Source organism: Vulpes vulpes, chromosome 1 (genome assembly GCF_048418805.1).
Source record: "Vulpes vulpes isolate BD-2025 chromosome 1, VulVul3, whole genome shotgun sequence".
Classification (NCBI taxonomy): domain Eukaryota; kingdom Metazoa; phylum Chordata; class Mammalia; order Carnivora; family Canidae; genus Vulpes; species Vulpes vulpes.
The window spans coordinates 120,083,148-120,105,257 of NC_132780.1; the positions used below are offsets into that span (position 1 = coordinate 120,083,148).

Sequence of the window (22,110 nt, forward strand, 5' to 3'; positions counted from 1 at the left end):
ATAATTACCAAGCTAAGGACTTTTTTTGCTTTTAAAACTTGTTATTTCCCAGAATACCACTCACACAGCATGTATAAAATATACTATGTATATAAACTTACTAATATTTACTTGCAAGAGTGACTCGCCATTAGCGGTAGACTGGGACACAAACACACACTTACAACATGGCAACAGCTGCAAGCAAGATGGGTTAGATCGTGACTGCTTCTCTCCTACTCACTTCTGTCCATGTTCCCAGAAATGCTGACTCTGAGTGTTCTTGCTTTTAATTTGACATCAGTAGATTCTTTGGAATCAACATGTCTCTATGTTGACAGTTAAGCTTTAATTCTCAAAGGAGAATGGTATTTAGTGCTCAAGAAATGCTACCTGTTATCATTATTTCAGCCCCCAGAGGACCACTCACTCACTCCTTCAGCAAATCTCTAAGTATTCCTTCTCTGAGTTAATACAGTTGTTATTGATTCAATGGGCCTACGACAGAAATCTGAGCTGACTCTGACTCTTCTCTGAGCCCCAAGTGTTGTTGATTTTTGTCTTCAGTGTCTCCTGAATCCCACCCCCCATCCTCGTCCCTTCTCCATTCCTGTCACAAGGGCCTCATTTCTGGCCCTCTTCATTCCTTGATGGAGCTATTACCAAAGTCTCCCATCTCTGGCCAGGCTATCATTCTCACACCCTGACTGCTGCAGCTGCTTCTAAAATGCAGATCTGGATAACTTTTCTTCCTTTATAAATGCCTGGGAACACCCACAGTCTCAAAGACAACCTCCAGACTGAATGCTATACAATGCCTTTCACAATGTGGACCTGAACCCTCCAACCTCTTCTCTAGCCGAACCTTCACGAATCTTTGTCAGCTTCATAGCTTTTCCACACTTAAAAGCATCAAACTTTTCATGTGCAAGACTTTGCATGCATGGCTCCCTCTACTAATAATAACCCCTTTTCCCTAGTAAAATTTCTACTCATCCTTTAAGATCCTTTTCTGTTCAGGAAACTCTTTCCCTATATAGTTCTTTGTAGATTCTTTGGGAAATAAAGGTTAAGAGTAAACATTTTTATAGCATCCAACAGTCAGTAGTACTACAATTACCTCTCTATCTCTGTCTCCCTCACTGGACAGTGAGCTCTAGAATAAAGATATGTCTCTATCTTCCTATCTCTCTACTTTCCCAAACACACTACACTGAAGTAGTTGCACAAAATAAGGGTTGTGTCTTTGTGTGTACAGACGCACACAGACACACATGTATTTATAGAATGGACAACTGTATAAACAAATCAATATGGTTGTGACGATTGCTGGTATTTACTTTTTAAAGAGGGAAGACTGAACATTGCACAGGACTTGCTTCTTTATGTGAGAGGACAAAAACAAAAAGGAAAAATTTGCCTTCACTGAGAATAATATCTTGATAAGGAGGAAATAAGCAGCTATTTATTCAGCAACTGAAGTGGGTGAAAACCTTTTTTTTTTTTTTTTTTACTACCCATGAAAGAATTATGGAAACACTCACTGGGAAGGGACTCAGCAGTGGCAATTCAAGGAGAATCAGATTCCTGAGGCTCCAGACGTGGCAAAAGAATAGAAGTGCTTTCTATGTAGCCCCTGGGCAAACTTGGTCATCTCTCTGGGCCTCAGGCTTCGCCCTGGGACATGACAATGGTGGACTACAGTGATGTTTGAGACACTCTCCTGCTCCATCTATGACCTCCATAGTAAGTTCTGCAGAGTTCTCAACAAGCAGCAAACAGGAGGGTTAATCATCTCTCTTCACTGTATTAAATTATGAAAGGATGAGGACAACAGAGGATTTCTTGGGAACAAAGAAGGAAAAAAGGCATGATTTAAAAAAAAGAAACCAACACTGCAATAATCAGTAAATAGCACGGAAAGGTAAAAGAAGCTTGGTAGAAAAAACATTAATATTAGAAATTAACTGAACTACATGTATTATCACAATTAATATAAATGGATCTAATCAAAGAACAAAGTCTCAGATTGTAGACTGAACACCAAATTAAATCCAAACATAAGCTGCTTACAAGCAAAACATCTAAAACATAAAATATGAAAACCTGAAAATAAGTAAACCATAAAATAGAAACATACTAGCAAGAATTAACCCAAGAAACCTACTATAGGAATTTTAATAACAATTAAAATAACGTAAAAATGCATACTAAACATAGAAAAATCTGGGAGATATAATACCCCATAAGCACCTAATGACACAGGCTGATTAGAGTGGGTTAAAAAAAAAATCAGTATAAATGCAGGGACAAACTGACAAATCCACAATCCAATCCAAATTGTGACAAATCACAATCCTACTGTGTGATTTTTTTTTAAAGATTTTATTTATTTAGGGCAGCCCTGGTGGCTCAGCGGCTTAGTGCTGCCTTCAGCCTGGGGCGTGGTCCTGGAGCCCCAGGATCAAGTCCCACGTTGGGCTCCCTGCATGGAGCCTGCTTCTCCCTCTTCCTGTGTCTCTGCCTCTCTGTGTCTCTCATGAATAAATAAATAAAATTTTTTTTTTTTTTTAAAGGGACTTGATCCTGAGCCAAAGGCAGATGTTTAACCACTGAAGAACCCAGGGGTCCCCTTACTGTGTAATTTTTGAACACATCTCTCTCATAAAATAACTGAAAAAGATAAAATATTGGTAAAGAACGGAATATCTGAATAATAGAATTAGCAAGTTTCTCATTCTATATACAGCCATACCTTATTTTAGTATACTTCACAAGGACTACATTTTTTTTTAGGTACTGATAGTTTGTGGCAACCTTGGATTAAAAGTCTATTGGTACCATTTTCCAAGAGCATCTGCTCATTTTGGGTCTCTGTGTCACCTTGTGGTAATCTCACAATATTTCAAACTTTTTCATTATTATAATATTGGTTATGGTGATCTTTGATGTTACTATTTTAATTGTTTGAAGGTGCCATGAAATGCACCGATATAAGACAACAAACTTAATGGACAAATGTTGTGTGTGTCATAGATCAATGGAACAGAATAGAGAACCCAGAAGTGGACCCTGAAATTTACGGTCATCTAATATTCGATAAAGGAGGAAAGACTATCCACTGGAAGAAAGACAGTCTCTTCAATAAATGGTGCTGGGAAAATTGGACATCCACATGCAGAAGAATGAAACTGGACCACTCTCTTTCACCATACACAAAGATAAACTCAAAATGGATGAGAGATCTAAATGTGAGACAAGATTCCATCAAAATCCTAGAGGAGAACACAGGCAACACCCTTTTTGAACTTGGCCACAGTAACTTCTTGCAAGATACATCCACAAAGGCAAAGGAAACAAAAGCAAGAATGAACTATTGGGACTTCATCAGGATAAGAAGCTTTTGCACAGCAAAGGATACAGTCAACAAAACTAAAAGACAACCTACAGAATGGGAGAAGATATTTGCAAATGACATATCAGATAAAGGGCTAGTTTCCAAAATCTATAAAGAACTTATTAAACTCAACACCAAAGAAACAAACAATCCAATCATGAAATGGGCAAAAGACATGAAGAGAAATCTCACAGAGGAAGACATGGACATGGCCAACAAGCACATGAGAAAATGCTCTGCATCACTTGCCATCAGGGAAATACAAATCAAAACCACAATGAGATACCACCTCACACCAGTGAGAATGGGGAAAATTAACAAGGCAGGAAACAACAAATGTTGGAGAGGATGCGGAGAAAAGGGAACCCTCTTACACTGTTGGTGGGAATGTGAACTGGTGCAGCCACTCTGGAAAACTGTGTGGAGGTTCCTCAAAGAGTTAAAAATAGACCTGCCCTACGACCCAGCAATTGCACTGTTGGGGATTTACCCCAAAGATTCAGATGCAATGAAACGTCGGGACACCTGCACCCCGATGTTTCTAGCAGCAATGGCCACAATAGCCAAACGGTGGAAGGAGCCTCGGTGTCCATCGAAAGATGAATGGATAAAGAAGATGTGGTTTATGTATACAATGGAATATTACTCAGCAATTAGAAATGACAAATACCCACCATTTGCTTCAACGTGGATGGAACTGGAGGGTATTATGCTGAGTGAAATAAGTCAATCGGAGAAGGACAGTGTATGTTCTCATTCATCTGGGGAATATAAATAATAGTGATAGGGAATATAAAGGAAGGGAAAAGAAATGTTGGGAAATATCAGGAAGGGAGACAGAACATAAAGACACCTAACTCGGGGAAACGAACTAGGGGTGGTGGAAGGGGAGGAGGGCGGGTGTTGGAGGGGAATGGGTGACGGGCACTGAGGTGGACACTTGACGGGATGAGCACTGGGTGTTTTTCTGTATGTTGGTAAATTGAACACCAATAAAAATTAATTAAAAAAAAAATGTTGTGTGTGTGTTGACTGCTCCAGTGACTGGCCATTCCCATCTCTCTCCCTCACTCCAGGTCTCCCTCTTACCTGAGACACACTAATTAATAACCCTACAATGACATTCATTCATTCATTCATTTGAAGACACACTCTACTCAATTAAATGCTAGAAATGATTAAGCTTAGTGAGGAAGGCCATGTTGAAAGACCAGATAGGTCAAAAGTTAGGCCTCTTCCACCAAACAGTTGGCCCAGTTGTGAAGACAAAGAGAAACTCTTGAGGGAAATTATAAGTGCTACTCCAGTGAACACATGAGTAACAAGAAAGCGAAACAGCCTTATTGCTGATAATGAGAAAGTTTCAGTGGTCTGGACAGATCAAACCAGCAACAACATTCCCTTAAGCCAAAGCTTAATCCAGAGCAGGGCTTTAGCTCTCTTCAATTCTAGGAAGGCTGAGAGAGGTGAGGAAGCTGCAGAAGAAAAGTTGGAAGCTAGCAGAGGTTGGTTCATGAGGTTTAAGGGAAGAAGCCACCTCTGTAACATAAAACTGCAAGGGGAAGCAGCAGGCGCTGATGGAGAGGCTGCACCAAGTTATCCAGAAGATCTAGCTCAGATAAACGTAGCTACACTAAACAACAGGTTTTCAAGGTAGTCAAAATAGCCTTCTACTGGAAGTAGATGCCATCTAGCACTTTCATAACTGGAGTGAAGAAGTCAATGCCTGGCTTCAAAGCTTCAAAAGGACAGACCGACTCTTTGGTTAGGGGCTAATGCAACTAGTGTCTTTAAGCTGAAGCCAATGCTCATTTACCATTTTAAAAATCCTAGGACCCTTTGGAATTATGATAAAATCTACCATGCCTGTGCTCTATAAAGGGAACAACAAAGCCTAGATGACAGCACATCTGTTTACAACATGGTTTACTGAATATTTTAAGCCCACTGTTGAGACCTATTGCTCAGAAAAAAAAAAGATTCCTTTCAAAAGATCACTCCCTATGGACAGTGGTCATCCAAGAGCTCTGATAGACAACATGATTAACGTTGTTTCTATGCCTGTTAACACAACATCCATTCTGCCAGGGGGATTAAGGGTAACTCTGATTTCCAAGTCTTATTATTTAAGAAACACATTTCATAAGGCTACTACTGCCATAGCAAGTGACTCCTCTAATGGATCTGAATCCGGAAGGGAATCATCATTCCAGATGCCACTAAAAACATTCATGATTCATAGGAAAAGAGGACAAAACAGCAACTTAACCGGAGTTTAGAAGAAGCTGAGTCCAACCTTCACGGATGACTTTGAGGGGTTCAAGACCCCAGTGGAGCAATTAAGTGCAGATGTGGGGGAAACAGCAAGAGAACTAGAATTGGAGACTGAATGTGTGACTGAAGTGCTGCAATCTCATGATAGAACTTCTAGTGGATGAGTAGCTGCTTCTTATGGATCAGCAAAAAAAAAAAAAGTGGTTTCTTGAGATAACATCTACTCCTAGTGAGGATGCTGTGAAGGTTGCCGAAACATGACAAAGGATTCAGAATAGGACATAAACTTACGTGATAAAACAGTGTCAGGGTTTGAGAGGACAGACTCCAATTTTGAAGGAAGTTCTACGGTGGGTAAAATGCTATCAAAGAGCATCGCATGCTACACAGAAATCATTCATGAAAGGAAGGATGGATCCATGTGGCTCCCTGCATTATTGTCTTACTGCAAGAAATTGCTACAGCCACACCAACCCTCATCAACCACCACCCAGTCAGCAGCCATCAAGATGGAGCCAAGACCTTCCACCGGCAAAACGACTCTAACTCACTGAAAGCTCAGATGATGGTTAGCATGCTTTAGAAATAAAGCACTTTTAAATTAAGGTACATATCACCTGATAATAAATTGCAATTTACTGATTTGTTATAGTCAATCTCCACCCACTAGAAAATAAGTTCTCTGGAGGGAAGCATTTCTACTCTGTTCTCACTGTGTCTCCAACACCTAGAACAGTGTCTGGAACCTAGCAGATACCTAAGATATATCTGTTGAATGGATAAATGAATAATAGAAATGTATATCAGTATACAAAAGTAAAATTCGAAAGCTCGTTTACAAGATTGATCCAAAAAATAAAGATGAAAAAGCATAAATAACAGGATTAATTATGAAAAGGGGAATATAATAGAGTTTTAACATATATGAGAATAATAATACTAATGATAATACAAACATTAGTATGTATTAAGTGCTTACTATTTATGCCAGATGCTATTCTAAAAGTTTTACTCATGTTTTCACTTAATTTTATTCCACCTCTGTGAGGCAATTACTATTGTGTCCATTTTACATGTAAGAAAACTAGGGCACAAGGTCACATAACCAGTCATCCCTGGAGCCAGGATTTTACATCATGTCCTCTGACTCCAGAACCTGCACTTTTAAATACATTCTCCTGATATCATATAGAGAATGCTATGAACCACTTGATGTCAATATGTATAAACTCAGACAAAATGATGTTTTCTAGAAAAATAGAGAAGATACAGAAATCTAAGTAAACTTATATCATTATAAAAACCATCAGTAGTCAAAAATCTACCAACAAAACATAGCAGTGAGGCAAAGCTTTTATAGGCAAATTTATAAAATTATCAAATAATCTCCATCTTATTCATACTATTTCAGAGTATAGAAAAAAAGAGGGAAAATTGCCTAACTCATTTTATGAAACCCTTATAAAATCTGATACCAAAATTGAACCAGGCAGGGCAAAGACAGGAAAAAAAAAAATCACAGGCCATTCTCACTTATGATCACAAAAGGAAAAACTCTATTAAAATGTTAGCATACCAAATGGAGAAATCTATTAAAAAATAATCACAACTGATAGATTTTATTCCAGAAATGCAAGGATATTTAACATTAGAAAATATATTAATGTAATTCATTCATTGGCAGTTTGGGCCAGATAATTCTTTTTTATTTTATTTTTTTAAGACTTTATCTATTTTGAGAGTGAGCAAGTGAAGTGGGAGGAGGAGCAGAGGGCGAGGGACAAAGTGGGACAAGTAGACTCTTCACTGAGCATAGAACCTGAAGTGAGGCTTGATCTCACAACCCATGAGATCATGACCTGGGCTGAAATCAAGAATTAGACGCTCAACCAACTGAGCCACCCAGGTGCCCCATGGGCCAGATAATTCTTTACTGTGGTGGCATCCCTAGCCTCTACCCACTAGCTGCTGGTAGCACCCTCCTATATCAGCTGTGATAACAAAAATGTCTCCAAATATTGCCAAATGAAATTGTCCCAGTTAAGAACCACTGAGGGAGGGGCTGGCGAACTGTGACACAGGCCCAGACACTAAACGAAACCCGGACCAATTGTACAGACCTTAGAAGCACGGGCCAAACTAAATACTTCATATTTCCTAAGAACAAAGACATTCTTTACATAATCACAGTATAAGTTTCAAAGTGAAGAAATTTAACATCAACACAATAGTATCATCTGATCCACATACAGTTTATACTCGGATTCCACCAACTGTACCAGGAATGTCCTTTATGGCTTTTTCTTTCCCTGTATAGAATCTAATCCAGGATTCTGCACTGTATTTTAACTCCTTAGTCTCTTTCAATTTGGAACAGTTTTGTCTTCACCTCTGTTTGATGTTTCCTCATGACTGGATTCAGATTTTGTGTTTTTGACAAGAATACCACAGAAATGATGCTGTGTCCTCCTCAAGGCATGTATCTATTGGTAGACATAGGATATCTTTTTTTTTAAGATTTTATTTATTGATTCATGAGAGAGAGAGAGAGAGAGAGAGAGAGAGAGAGGGGGGCAGAGACACAGGCAGAGGGAGAAGCAGGCTCCCTGCAGGGAGCCCAACGTGGGACTCGATCCTGGGTCTCCAGGATCACACCCTGGGCTGAAGGCAGGTGCTAACCCACTGAGCCACCCAGGGATCCCTACACAGGATATCAGTTTGTAACAGTGTTGGTAATGTTCGCTTTGATCACTCAGTTAAGGCAGTATTGACAGGTCTCCCCATTTTAAAGTTCTTTCTTTCTTTGTAATTAATAAGAAATATGTGGGGGCACACTTTGGAACTATGTAAATATCTATCTTGTTCCTCATCAAACTTCGCCCACTATTTAGACACCAATGGTGATTTTCAAACTCCATTATTCCTTCTACAAACATTAGTTGGCACTCCACCATAAGAAAATGCTTTTCCTTCTCTCCATTTATTTATGCATATAAGCAAGGATTCGGGGACTTTCATTTTATTCAATAGATGGTAGCTTTATTTTACTTTTCACACTGTCCCAGATTTGGCCAGAAGGAGCTCTTTCAAGCTAGCCCCAACACACAAAGACAATTCTAATCCCCAAAGATTATGCCCCTGTCACTAATGTGACTTCTGAAGTACCCTTCCCTGGTGTCAAACATTCTTTTCTCAGAGAATGCTTCTTGAGTTTAAACAACAGCAAACATATTAGTAAAGTGTTTTCAGAATCTATGAAAACACTTGGGATTATATGCTATTTTGAGATCTATTTTATTAATATCAGAACCAAGACGTAAATTTAAATAAAAACTCTGACTCACTTAACATGCATTGTTATGATAAATGAAGTTATTCAAAGTAATTCTGATAAAGAATCCAGAGTTTGAATGACAAACGGCAAACATTTTCATCTTGAGCACTTAAGTTCAACTTTCATACCTAAAGTACCAAAAAATATTTACGTTGCAAAGAAGATATCAAAAACCTCGACTGATATATCTACTCAGAGATAAAGAAGGTGCGGTAGGCTCTTTCTACAGGTATTTCTCAACTTACATACAAAGAAGCACTTTTAAGCATACATTTGTAATTTCAAACTCAGCCCAATATTTCACAGAAACATTTTTAATATAAATCATAGAATTTTAGTGCTGATGCAGAGAACCTTGGAAATGATTACTTAATCCCCTGTTTAAAAAAAAAAAAAAAAAAGCAACACAGGCCCAGAGAGGTAAACTGTTACTGAAATACTTACTGGAAAATCTGGAATTTATTGATTGATTGATTTAGGAATTTAAATATGGTTTTCAGGATTTCAACACAAGAGCTGGATTAAACATGTCATTTACATGTAGTGAGATTAACAAAATTAGTCCACAAAAAAAAGCTATATACCTCACAGTGTGGCTGAAACTTTTAGCAATTTCGCAATCAATAGGGAACCATTGTAATCATTATGAGAGTAAACCAGAAGTTATTATGCCCCTGTCACTGAGAAGTTTTTTTTAAATAATGAATTTGGGGCTGAGTAAATTAAAAAATGACGGGAAGGCCCATTAATATTACTGTTGGGGTTCTCACAGGAAATTTACAGGTTCTTAAAGGGCTGGTGGGCCTGGTTCTTTAGCATGCCTAACATATAGAAAGTTATTGACGATAGTCATGTCTCTTCCATCTTTACCTGTCTGGGGTGATCAACTCCTGGTTCTCCCATGATCAGAGGCGTTCTCCTATTCTTTTTCCCATCTTCATCCTCTAATTAGACTTGAAGCAGAAAACTGGATGACTGACCCTCTCACGATCATGCTTATGGTTCTCATACTAAAATAGGCAGTTGTGCCTCAAGAAGGAAGTGAATTCTCAATTATAAACTTCAAGGATTATCTTACAGTTAACTTTACAAAGAAGCTACCATTTAGCTATTTTAAATCTTCCCTGTAATGGAATGGAATTTCCATATATAGTTACCACTGGGTGGGATTCATAAAGGCAGTACAGGAGAAAGAAAATGTTTAATTCTTTTAAAAATTGAAAACGCAAAATGATCCAGATATATTTTCAGCTGTTACAAATACAGTGTGTTATTTTTCAAAATCTATCAAAGTTAATTACTTCATGAGGCTCAGAATTTGAATTCTGCATGGTAACTGATTAAATGGGTAAAGCAACACTGTACATACCCTGAGTGGCTGTTGGAGGTAGTTTGAGGGTATTGTCTAACTTCTCCCAAAGGTAAGTTGGCCGAGGGATGCCTTCCTCTGAGCTACAAAGCAGGATGACATCGCTGCCGATATCCTGGGATCCTTGGATTTGGCAGTGTGGGGCAGAAGGGGGAACTACAATAGGAAGAGTAAGGAATAAAGGATGCATTTACTGTAAGCCAACTGATGATGAAGAAGACATCAACATTCAGTTCACTGGAGCCTCAGATAACAGTTTCTAGACCACATACCAGAAGACCACCTCACGAGTGGGGCCAGTGGCTCGTCCGGTACTACTCACAGGTACTACTCACTTGGGCACAGGTGTGGGGACCCACCACTTCAGCTGCCAGGAGGTAAACACGTAAAAGGGGCTACACCCTTTCTTGATATTTTCAAGGACTCTTATGGTCTTGGTTTAGCTCTCCTTCCTCTAAAGACTGCTTAAGGTCCTTCATGCCCACAGACTGCCTTTCGAGACATTAGTGAGAACACGCATCTACACAGCATTAGTCACAGTAGCTAAAGGACGGAAACAGCTCAAGTGTCCATGGATGGATGAATGGATAAACAAAACGTGGTATACACATACTATGAGATATTATGCAGCCTTGAAAAGGAAGGGAATTCTGACCCATGCTACAGCATGGATGAACCCTGAGAACATTAGGCCAAGTGAAATAAGGCAGTCATAAAAAGACAAAGAATGATTCCACTTATATGAGGCACCTAAGAGTTTTCAAATCCATTGAAACAGAAAATAGAAAAGTGGTTACCGATGGTGAGCAGAAGGAAATGTTGCTTCATGAGCACAGGGTTTTAGTTTTGCAAGATGAAGAGAGTTCTGGAGGTTGGCTGCACAACAATGTGAATGTATTTAACACTACAGAACTGTACACTTAAAAACTGGCTAAGATGGTAAGTTTCATGTTTTGTGTATTTTACCACAATTTAACATTTTTTTTTTTTAATTACTGGAAGAAGCTACTTTTAGAAAAGATATTTCAAGGAAGAATAACCACTGACCCTGCCAGCTTACTCTCTAGATAAGACCATCTTCCCAAGGTTCTTTGTTACTTTGCAAACAAAAACCAAACAGACCTATTTTAAACTAAAATTCTGCTTTACAGGGGAGTCAGAGTAAGGTTCAAGTATGTCTACTACTTGGGTTGTAATACAGTGGAGATTTTAAGGCAGATAAGGACACAAAGGACACGAAACAAACAATTACCAAAAAAAGAACACTAAAGGAAGAAGGTCGTGCTTTGTAGTAAGAACGCAAGCAAATAAAAATATAAACTAAGTCCACAGCTTGGAGTCTCATGCTGGGGGATGTAGGCAGTAAAGTTTAAATCCACCTAATGATGTAATGGGCTAATGACTTTTCAATAAATGTGTTCAACTTTTCCAAAATGAATGTGTGAATGCATAAAAGATAAGTGCAATAGACCGAGGAACCAGGAAAGAAAGCAGGTATGGGAAGAACAACAACAAAAGGGTATAAGGGTATATAAGGTAAGAAAAGTAAAAAAAATCTCAGAGAATCCTAATTGCTGTGATGGGGTAAAACAATCTCATCAGTTACTGCCTTCCATGAGTACTCTGTATTCAGTACTCAAGTATTTTTAAATCTCTATATTTAGTTTTAAAAGTATGATTCTATTTTATATATTTTAATATAGCTAATAATATATCATTATATTATTTATTATTAATAATTACATATTAATAATATAACAAATAATGCAATATAACTATAATTTTAATATAACTAAAAATTCTACAATTTTAAACATTTCTAGAATCGAAATCTCCAACCTGGCCCTTAGTTTTCTTATTTTGTTTGAAGACTGGGAAAGTAAGGCACCAAGGCCATAGCATATTGTCATGCAAAGAGGGAAAAACAGCAAAAAGCCCTAGGACTGGTATCCTCAAGTAACTCAAAAATGGAAGGGAAAAGGAAGGGCAAGAATTTGCCAAGGAACAAGGGAGTAGATTTTGCAATGTGAAGAGGATGGAGGACAATCTAGAGCAGCAGCCTCCTCTCAGCACTTCTAGGTCTCCTCAAATGAGCTGAATTTAGCCCCTTCTACCACAAGTCTGCATTTAGGAGGCCAGTGTTTCATTTCCGAGACAGCAGAAGTGAGAAATAAAACATGTTTAGAATGGACTTAATTTAGTATGAGACAGTCTAACTGCAATATAATGGAAGAAGTACCAGTTTGAGACAAGAGACCTACATTTTCATCTAAGCTTTATCGTTCATTGCCTATGCCACCATGAAAAAGGCCCTAAATCTGTAGGGTCTCAATATTAAGACTAAATTGACTAATTAAACTCATCACTCTTAGATTTCTGAGAGGAGAAGGAGGTATTACTGCGATTACACCAGGACATGAAGTGTAAGCCGAGAACTGTAGGGAGCTTACTTGGTGTTATGTAGACAGAAATAATAATTTTTTCTCCTATGTGCTGAAACTTCTGCTTTGCATGAAAAATATATGATTCTTGATTTAACTTGTTCTCAACGCTATGCCCTATCCTGTAAACACTGAAGAAAAGTGAGAGGCCACTTGTGATGGTATTTTACACCACCTTTCGCCACCTTCAGGACAAATCATTTAAGCAGCTTTAGACAGCCACCAGAAGTGGAGAAAGGGATGGGAAGGTTGTGTGTAAAAAAGCAGAAAGAAGCAGAGCCCACACGGGGCAGACAGGAAAGGAGACAGGAAAAGGACACGAGCAGACCCAGAGGGCAAGTAAGGATGGGCAGAAATAAATACGTTCAAGAGTAGAGTCAGGAATATCCCAAGTAAAGCCAAGGTGCCTGGAACATCCTGTCACTCACCTAAAACTGTGAGGCCGGTGACCCCAATGTTTCTGCCCCCTCTATCTGGAAGGTTGTTGACCAAACACTGGTAGGTGCCTGTATCTGAAAGCTGAGTGTTATTAATGAAGATAGAGACGTTGGTGGCTGGCATGGTGCCTGTAAATCCTACCCTACCATGGAACCGGGGGGCACCATCAAACATCTGTCCACCCTGATACAGAATGACCTGAAAAAGAAAGCAAAATAAATAAATAGGCCACTACATCCCCGTCTAGACACACAGTACATAACAATAACTATCTGGTAGACAGGAGACGGCACCAAACATCGGAAAACTTTACTTCTCCTCTTACAGTTGTCACCAAGTTCCTATCTCAGCACCAGTGCGTAGGTCTATTCTGGGATTCTAAATTCTTATATCCCCAAACTGGAATAACACTGTTTACTTCTAATCCATCACAATATAGAAAATGTCTTTAATGCAATCTTACTCTCAGCCCATACATATTTTTATTCAAATAATTTCAAAATAAAAAGTTTTAAAAAATTAGCACTGCCATTCTCATGCTTACTAGGTGACAAAATGATAGATCATAGTTATAGCCTGAATATAAACGAATGTCATAAGAGGGGAGAAGAGTTGCGGGTCATGATTGCTCTTATGTCAATTTCTATTATCAAAGTCAACTATTTAGGAGAGAGGATGCAGAATGGTGTTACAAAAAGCCTTGTGGGCTGAGAATGAGAAACTGGGTTCTGTTTCAGCTCTATCTGTAAATGTTTGGGGAATACAGTCAAGTCTTTCTTTGCCTCCTAAAATGATAAAGTTGAATAAAATGATCTCAAAGGCTCAGCCTAATTATAACAAATTCCTTGGTTTGAAGAAACAAAACAAGCTTCTATTAAATATACATATTCAAATTCATATCAGAAAATTTACTTATCAAATACTTTTAGGTGGTAATAGGCTTACTGAAGCAGAAAAGCTTCGTAACAGTAATAAATTATCTTTGGAAATAAAGGTATAATCATGATTACTATTCATTAATTTTCTGAGCATCATTTTCTGCAATGGATAATAAAAATTGTGGATCTTTTACCTGTAATTGGGTAGTAGCTTCTATTTTCATATATCCTAATTTATTTGACTCTCTGAGGCTGGCTAGTATGCCTGGCTGTGTTTATTTTAAAACACTTGTGAAATTAGCCAAATAAATCAAAGACTACTACTTAATGTTACTTCCTTAACATTATCACTGTCTCTAAAACATACTCTCATCCACGTATGCCACTGTTAGTCCCTTCGTGTCAAAGTATACTTTTGCATTTCCTGTCTTGATATTTCCTATCAGCAATGCCTTTTGATAAAATTCCATATTCCTACGTAATACTCTCAGAAGGATTCTCTTGACATCCGTTTGAAAAAAAAAAAGAAGTCTCTTAAAAATAGGATAATCTCTTCTGATAGTTGACTAATAACACAGGAATAGGATTTAAAACAGCACAGGCTCACTGAAAGTGCCACCGTATTCTAGAAATCAAATATGTACTTAGGATGCTTTCCTCCCCACCTCTTCTGAAAAGATGAACACTTGAGAGGTAGCAAGGAAAGGAACAGACGTACCTGCTCAGGCTGGTTAGCATTGGAGAGAGGAATGACCATCCAAATGACATTGAGGTTAATGAGAGCAGCGTTGGTAGTGAAGGTACAGGGCAGGACTGCCGTGTGGCCTCGGGCCACCTGGATACTCCCAGGGCTCTCGGAGACTTCCAGGGAAGCTGCGACACCTGCAGGGGAAAGAACCGGAGGGTAGTGTGCTCACCCTTTCCTGACAGACCAAACCCCTAGAGAAAAGGTTTGAATGTTGTATTATTAGGAATAATAATTGCAGACTGGGCAGCCCAGGTGGCTCAGTGGTTTAGCGCCGCCTTCGGCCCAGGGCATGATCCTGAAGGCCCTGGGATCGAGTCCCACATCAGGCCCCCTGTGTGGAGCCTGCTTCTCCTTCTGCCTGTGTCTCTGCCTCTCTCTCTCTCTCTGTGTCTCTCATGAATAAATAAATAAAATCTTAAAAAAAAAAAAAAGGAATGTAAGCAGACTGATATGACAGTCTTACTGAACAACTACTGACCAATCGTTGACTCAAAATAATAAAAATTGTTCATCTCTTTATCTCCTAGAAACCACAAATGATGGGACGGACGCCTGGATGGCTCAGTGGTTGAGTGTCTGCCTTCACCTCAGGGCCTGATCCTGGAGTCCCGGGATAGAGTCCCACATTGGGCTCCCCGCATGGAGCCTGCTTCTTTCTCTATGTTTCTCATGAATAAATAAAATCTTTAAAAAAAAGAAAAAAGAAAGAAAAGAAAGAAAAGAAAGAAAGAAAGAAAGAAAGAAAGCAAGAAAGAAAGAAAGAAACCACAAATGAAAAATATGAGCAGCTTCTTACTTTATTCTGTAAGAAAGTAAGTAGTTGGTAGTTGGTATTTAGCCAGATTCAAATACAACATGGGAGAAGATGACTGATAGGGTTTGAGCAAAACTTGCAATGGTAGGCAGCCCGGGTGGCTCAGCAGTTTAGGGCTGCCTTCAGCCCAGGGTGTGACCCTGGAGACCCAGGATCGAGTTCCATGTCAGGCTCCCTGCATGGAGCCTGGTTCTCACTCTGCCTGTGTCTCTGCCTCTCTCTCTCTCTCATGAATAAAATAAAATCTTAAAAAAAAAAAAAAACTTGCAATGGTGAGGAGGGATGAGAAATAAATTTTTTCAAGAGCATCATTACAATATCATTACAATATTTAATATCATTAATTCTAAAACACAGAGAAAGGCAAAGAACTAGAAATAGCCAAAATAATAGTGAAAAATAAGAACAAATTTGGAGAATTCACACTGATTTCAAAACTTGCTTCAGAGCTATCGTAATCAAGATAGTGTGGTAGTAGCATAAGGATAGACCACCAGATAAATGGCTCAGGATTGAGAGTTCCGAAATAAGCCCTTATATTTTTAGTAAAATGCTTTTCAACAAAGGTACAAGGCAATTAAATGGGAGAAAATAATCTTTTCAATAAATGGTATTGGAACAATTAGATACTAATATACAAACTAATTCAGATACTTACCTCACAGTATACACAAAAATCAACTCAAAATGTGTCACAGACCTAAATATAACAGCTAAAGCTATAAAACTTCTATAAATACACAAAAGAGAAAATCATTGTGACTGTGGGTTAGTCAAAGAGGTCTCAGATATATCACCAGAACCACAAATCATACAACAATTAAAAAGTTGGATTTCATTAAAATTTTTAAAACTTACATACTTCAAAGATTAAATTGGGAAAATAAAAAGCCACGGTATGGGCCAGGAAAAAATATCTGTAATTCACACACCTGATAAAGGATTCAAATATGGAATATATAGAGAACTATTACAATTCAGCAATGAAAATACAACCCAATATTAAAATGGGTAGAATATGTGAATAAATATTTCAAAAAAACTAATATGCACATGGAAAGATGCTCAACATTATTATTAATTAGGAAACTGCATATTAAAACCACAATGAAATACCATTACACAGTCACTGGAATGGCTGTCATCAATAAAACCAACTTTTTTCTTTTTTTTTTTTAAGATTTTATTCATTTATTCATGAGAGACACACAGAGAGGCAGAGACACAGGCAGAGGGAGAAGCAGGCTCCCTGTAGGGAGCCTGACGTGGGACTCCATCCTGGGACTCCAGGATCACGCCCTGGGCCAAAGACGGCGCTCAACCGCTGAGCCACCCAGGAATCCCCCCAAACCAGGTTTTTATAAGGATGTAGAGAAACTAGAATCCTCATTCATTGCTGGTGAGAATGTAACATAACGACCCAGAAATTTCACCTCTAGGAATCTACCCAAGTACAGTGAAAACATATATATCATGAATGTTCATGATAGCATTACTGATACCACACCCCCAAAGAGAAATAATACAAATATCTATCACACCAACTGGTTAGTGAACAAACAAAATATGGTATAGCCATACAATGAAACATGACTCAGAAATAAAAAACCACAAGCTACTGATACAACACAGATGAGCTTCTCAAAACCATTCTGCTAAGCAGAAGAAGCCAGACGCAAAAGACTATATACCGTATGATTCTATTTATATGAAATGTCCAGAAAAGGCAAATCTATAAAGACAAGAAGCAAATCAGTGGTTGCATGAGGCTAAAGAGGAGGGATGACGGATTGATGCAAATAAGTTCCATGGAACTTTCTAGGGAGATGGAAAACTTCCAAAATTGGATGGTTAGATGGTTGTACAACTCTATAAATTTCCAAAAAAATAACTGAATTTTAAACGTGTGAATTTTGTGGAATGTAAATTATACCTCAATAACACTGTAAAAATTCAAAAAAGAAAATAGTGATTTATTGGAGCCAAATCCTGGGAAGTGAAAATCAACTGTTATCTCTTCTAAAAAGAATGCCTGTCCCCCTGGGACTACAGAACAGTATGGGACTAACAGGAGATTAAAATAGGCCAGGGAGATCCAACAGAGAAGCTATTCTAATCATGAAAATTACATTAAGCCCACGGCAGTATCTCAAATTGTTTTACTTTGAAGTGATATTATCTCAATTCTCCAAAAAAAAAAAAAAGTATCCCAGTAACATACCATTATGATTACAATTAGTTAAAAGAAAAAATCAATCTACATAACACCTTCCTTCTATAGAACCTCATGTTCTTCACATAGAGTCTGATGATTTCTCAGGAGTTAAATTTACAGGATAAAACGTTTCATAAAAGAAGCCATCTGTGATGGGATACAAAGCAGTTGATAACATCAGGAACAGTGTCGAAGGAACATATTAGGGAAAACTGAAAGAACCTCAAGTACTACGTGAGGGTTTATTATGAAACAGGCGATGAAGCAGGGAAAGAGCTACCTTAAGGGCAGAAGAGGGTTAGTTAGGGGGAGTCTCTTGGTCACAGTGTCTATAATAAATGCGGCTGGAGATGGCATTAGTGTAGTGGAGAAGCCAATAGTGTAGAAGCCAAACTGGCTACATTCTCCAGATAATATTCCAAGAAGTGAAGGGGCTGTCTGCCCTTTTAACCATACAGGATAATGTGGACCTTCCACCCTCATTCACTGAGTTCAAGCTGAGCTCACACAATCTTTCACACAGACTTTAAAAAGAAAAAAATGGCCAATATAGACTAATAATGAGAGAGAAAGATGTTGATGGGGAAACCAACTCAAGTGGGTCAGGAGTAAGTAAAGGAAGAATAAATTCGTAGGACAGGGTGGGAGCTGAGGGGAGGGAGCAGGTCTGCTAGCGGAGAGCAAGCCTTGGGGGGTGGGGGTGGGAGAAGCTATCAAACACTGTCTTCCTCTACTTCATGTTTCCTATTAGATGAACTCTGAAATCTCAGGTACTGAGATGGCTACAGGAGAAACATTCGAGATAAGAAAAGGGTGAGTTTAAAGGTGGAGAGCTCTAGAGTTTGCAATTTGGCACATTCATCTTCTTAGCTGTGTGGCCCCAAACAAGTCACTTCATCTCTGATTCAGTTGTTTCATCTGTAAAGTGGGGCTAAAAGTTACCATCACATCAGCAAAAGGGTCTGCTAAGGGCCGTATCGGATGCTGACAGCCAATGACCACCACGGCTTCTCCTGCTATTAACACATACTACATGCAACAGTGACCATATGCCAAGCCCCACAATAAGCACTATTTATAAATATACATGTCCATACGTCTGCGCACGTGCGCACACACCTTTAATCCACACTCCAATTCTTGCCTCCTGCTCATCCTTCCTATCAGCTCAAGTGTTATTTTTCACAAGAGCCTTTCCGGACTCCTCAGCCCAGTCAGGGTCTCATAAAGCAATGCTCCTTTCATTCCAAGCACTCTCCAAACTTGACACCACGTTTTCCTTAGTTTTCATATTCATTTCATTTCATTATTTGACGTATCTTCTCCAGTACACTCGAAGGTCCACTGAGAATCCATCACTTTGAGCACATAATTAAGAACTCAATAAATACATGTTACTGAATTGATCTAATTCAATTCCTTCAGTCTTCACATGAAAGACTATATACAGTAGGGTCCAGGGAGACAGACTTGCCAAAGGTGTTAAGTTTAGGATCTGTGTCTTCCATCTGCCAATATGGTATGTTTTCTACTATGTCAAACTCTCCCACAGATCATGTCTCAGAAAATAAATGATAATACTATCACATCTACTCAGATTACAGTGAAGGGATACCTCCTTATCAATAAAGATAAAGATATACTTACTTGTAAATATATACTTTACTTATATAAAGATATATTTACTTGTAAATATATCTCTTCTACTCTTTTTTTTTTTTTTTTTTTAAGATTGTATTTATCTGAAAGAGAGAGTGAAGAATGAGCAGGGCGAGGGGCAGAGAGAGAAGCAGATTCCCAGGTGAGCAGGGAGTCCGATGCGGGGCTCAATCCCAGGACTCCAAAATCATGACCTGAGCAAGGCAGATGCTTAACAAACTGAGCCACCTATCCGCCCCTCTCAGCCTCTTTTAGATAGAAACTTTTAACATAAAAAGGTTATTATGTTCTTTAGCTACCAGAATTCTCTATGGAACAGAATTTTATTTTATTTTTATTTTATTTTTTTTGGAACAGAATTTTAAAAGAAAGTCACCCAAGACCCTACAATGTCATCGGTTAAGATATCAGATGCCAGAGCAAGCTACCCTAAAGGATGCATACAAAGAAAATGGCTGAAAACTGGCCACCCAACTTTCAGGGCGACCCCGAGAATAAATGGGTCAGGAGTGAATAACTGTAAAGAGACTTTGAGGAGGCTTCCTTGTTAGAGCTTGGTGAGCTCTAAGTCCCAGCCCTTTCCCACCCAACAGGGCCTCTGATCCTGGAATATGCCAGGGCCAAGGACATCTGAGAGTTCCCAATGGGTCAGATGTGAACAAACAAAATGCTGGTGCAGGGCCACCTTCCATTCTCACCTAGAGGGCTGTTGGATGAGACCTCACTAGAAGGAAGCTGGAGGTAGACCTCTGAATCCTAGAGGGTGGACCACTGGCATTCTGGAAACCACATATACTTCTGTCTCTTAATTGAGATTTTTCTTGTTTTGCTTTATTTCTAAACTCAGAGTGATCAGAAAAGTTGTGTAGCCTGCTTAAGTTTTCTCGTAAGAAAAGAAGAACTGTATCTTGAATGGATTTAAAGAGATCAGGAAGACGAAAGTTGCTTTGGGACTGTGTCTCAGAATTCCTATTTAACATACTGACTAAACTGAGTATGAATGAAAATTTCTTTGAAAGAGTAAAAAGGAGGGAAATGGATATTTTTCACATTTTAAATGATGAATTTTTTTCTATCTTATTAAAGAGACAACTAAAAACCCTTTCCTTTAGGAGTGTGTTTCCATGTTTGAAATTCTAGGCAGGAATTTAAATTTTAATGCTAAATATTAGATTAAAAATTCATTTAAAATACCTTACAATTTGCAATATTTACATGAGAAATGCATAATTTAGAAGCTGGTTTGGCAGCATTTTGCAGGCTTGGATCTTTTCTTAGTACTTTTACCCAAGAAAAATTAAGTTAACTCATGAATTCTGAATGACGCTAAGCAATTAAATAAGAAAGACATAAAGCACATGGCCCTGTTTCCTCTGAGGAGCTGAAATCATAAATAACAGTTGTCTATACTCTTTCCTTCCCAAGATTTAAAGCTGAAAGAAATTCACACTTTTCTCAGACCAAGAATTACCCCTTAGAGGAAAAGAAACTGGGAGCAAAGAACCCTTCAAAGTCTTAAGAGGGATCATCCACTACACAGTAGCCAAGAGAACCAACAAAGGACATTTTGCCGTGATCTGCAGACTCAGAGAACATGAAACATCCCCTACAAATCCATCACAGCAGAACACCTGGAGCTCAGGAGGAGGACTGGAGCAAGCAATCCAACTGAGATTTCAAAACAGAGTTTCACTGATGTCTATGGAACATGTACTCATGTTTCAGGACCAGCCCAAACCCCAGAGTACTCCCCTCTGGGAATACAGCCAGCAAAGTATCAAAGGATCTGATGGTATTTTGGGAGGACTATGTTGCCCTGCCACCCAAGATACTGATACCAGCAGTCACAAAATGCTAATTGGCTTATGTGATTTCCTTTACGATTTCGTAAGTGCTATTTCTTACATATAAAAAAAAGTAATATGAAATTCATTTAATCTATGTAAATTGAGTTCTATAGTTCCATGAGACTGAAATAAATTTCAAAAAATAAAAATTCTACACTCCTTATTTTCTCAAGGAAACTATGGAGTATCGATCTTTAATATCGTGGTGATTTTTAAGACAAATCACTTTTCATACTGTAACCAAATTCTAATTAGATGAAATAATCTACAATTATAATTGTTATTATATGATTCTTTTTAAACTGCCATCTGAACTAAAAAATGTGTTAGTTGATATTACATTATATTTTGGCCACTAACACAGTACTAAACTAAATGAGTAAATTTGATTAATGTAAATTTGGTTAATCTGATCAATGTAGATCGCTTTATTATGCGCTGGTCATCTACATTAATCAATTTGTAGGATCACTGCTAAATCTCTATCATTTGATGCCATATTAAACAATATACTCGACTGTTGGTATACAAAAGCAAGCTACTGTAAAATTATATATCCTTATATATTTCTGATTGAGGCACTGAATACTCCTACATAGCCTATGACTCATAGTATCACAGTCTTATATTTCCATTGTTTTATGGTTCCCCTTCACGTATTAAAACAGTGCCTTCTCATTAACTTCTCCTTTTCAACCACAAACATTCCTTGGGGAC

General features: G+C 38.3%; 1 protein-coding gene across 6 annotated transcripts in view; it reads right to left on the minus strand.

Annotated features, from left to right (window-relative positions):
* IGSF11 (immunoglobulin superfamily member 11) overlaps positions 1 to 22,110 on the minus strand; it is a 123,738-nt gene that overhangs the window by 9,909 nt on the left and 91,719 nt on the right. For 3 of the 6 annotated variants that reach the window (XM_025990105.2, XM_025990103.2, XM_025990104.2), the window contains exons 2-4: positions 14,829 to 14,992; positions 13,223 to 13,430; positions 10,354 to 10,509 (exon numbers count right to left, since the gene is read on the minus strand). In XM_025990105.2, coding sequence (XP_025845890.1) covers positions 10,354 to 10,509; positions 13,223 to 13,430; positions 14,829 to 14,992 — 528 coding nt within the window. The remainder of the gene's footprint in view (positions 1 to 10,353; positions 10,510 to 13,222; positions 13,431 to 14,828; positions 14,993 to 22,110) is intronic. The other 3 variants (XM_072724121.1, XM_025990106.2, XM_072724114.1) reach the window with 1 other exon arrangement.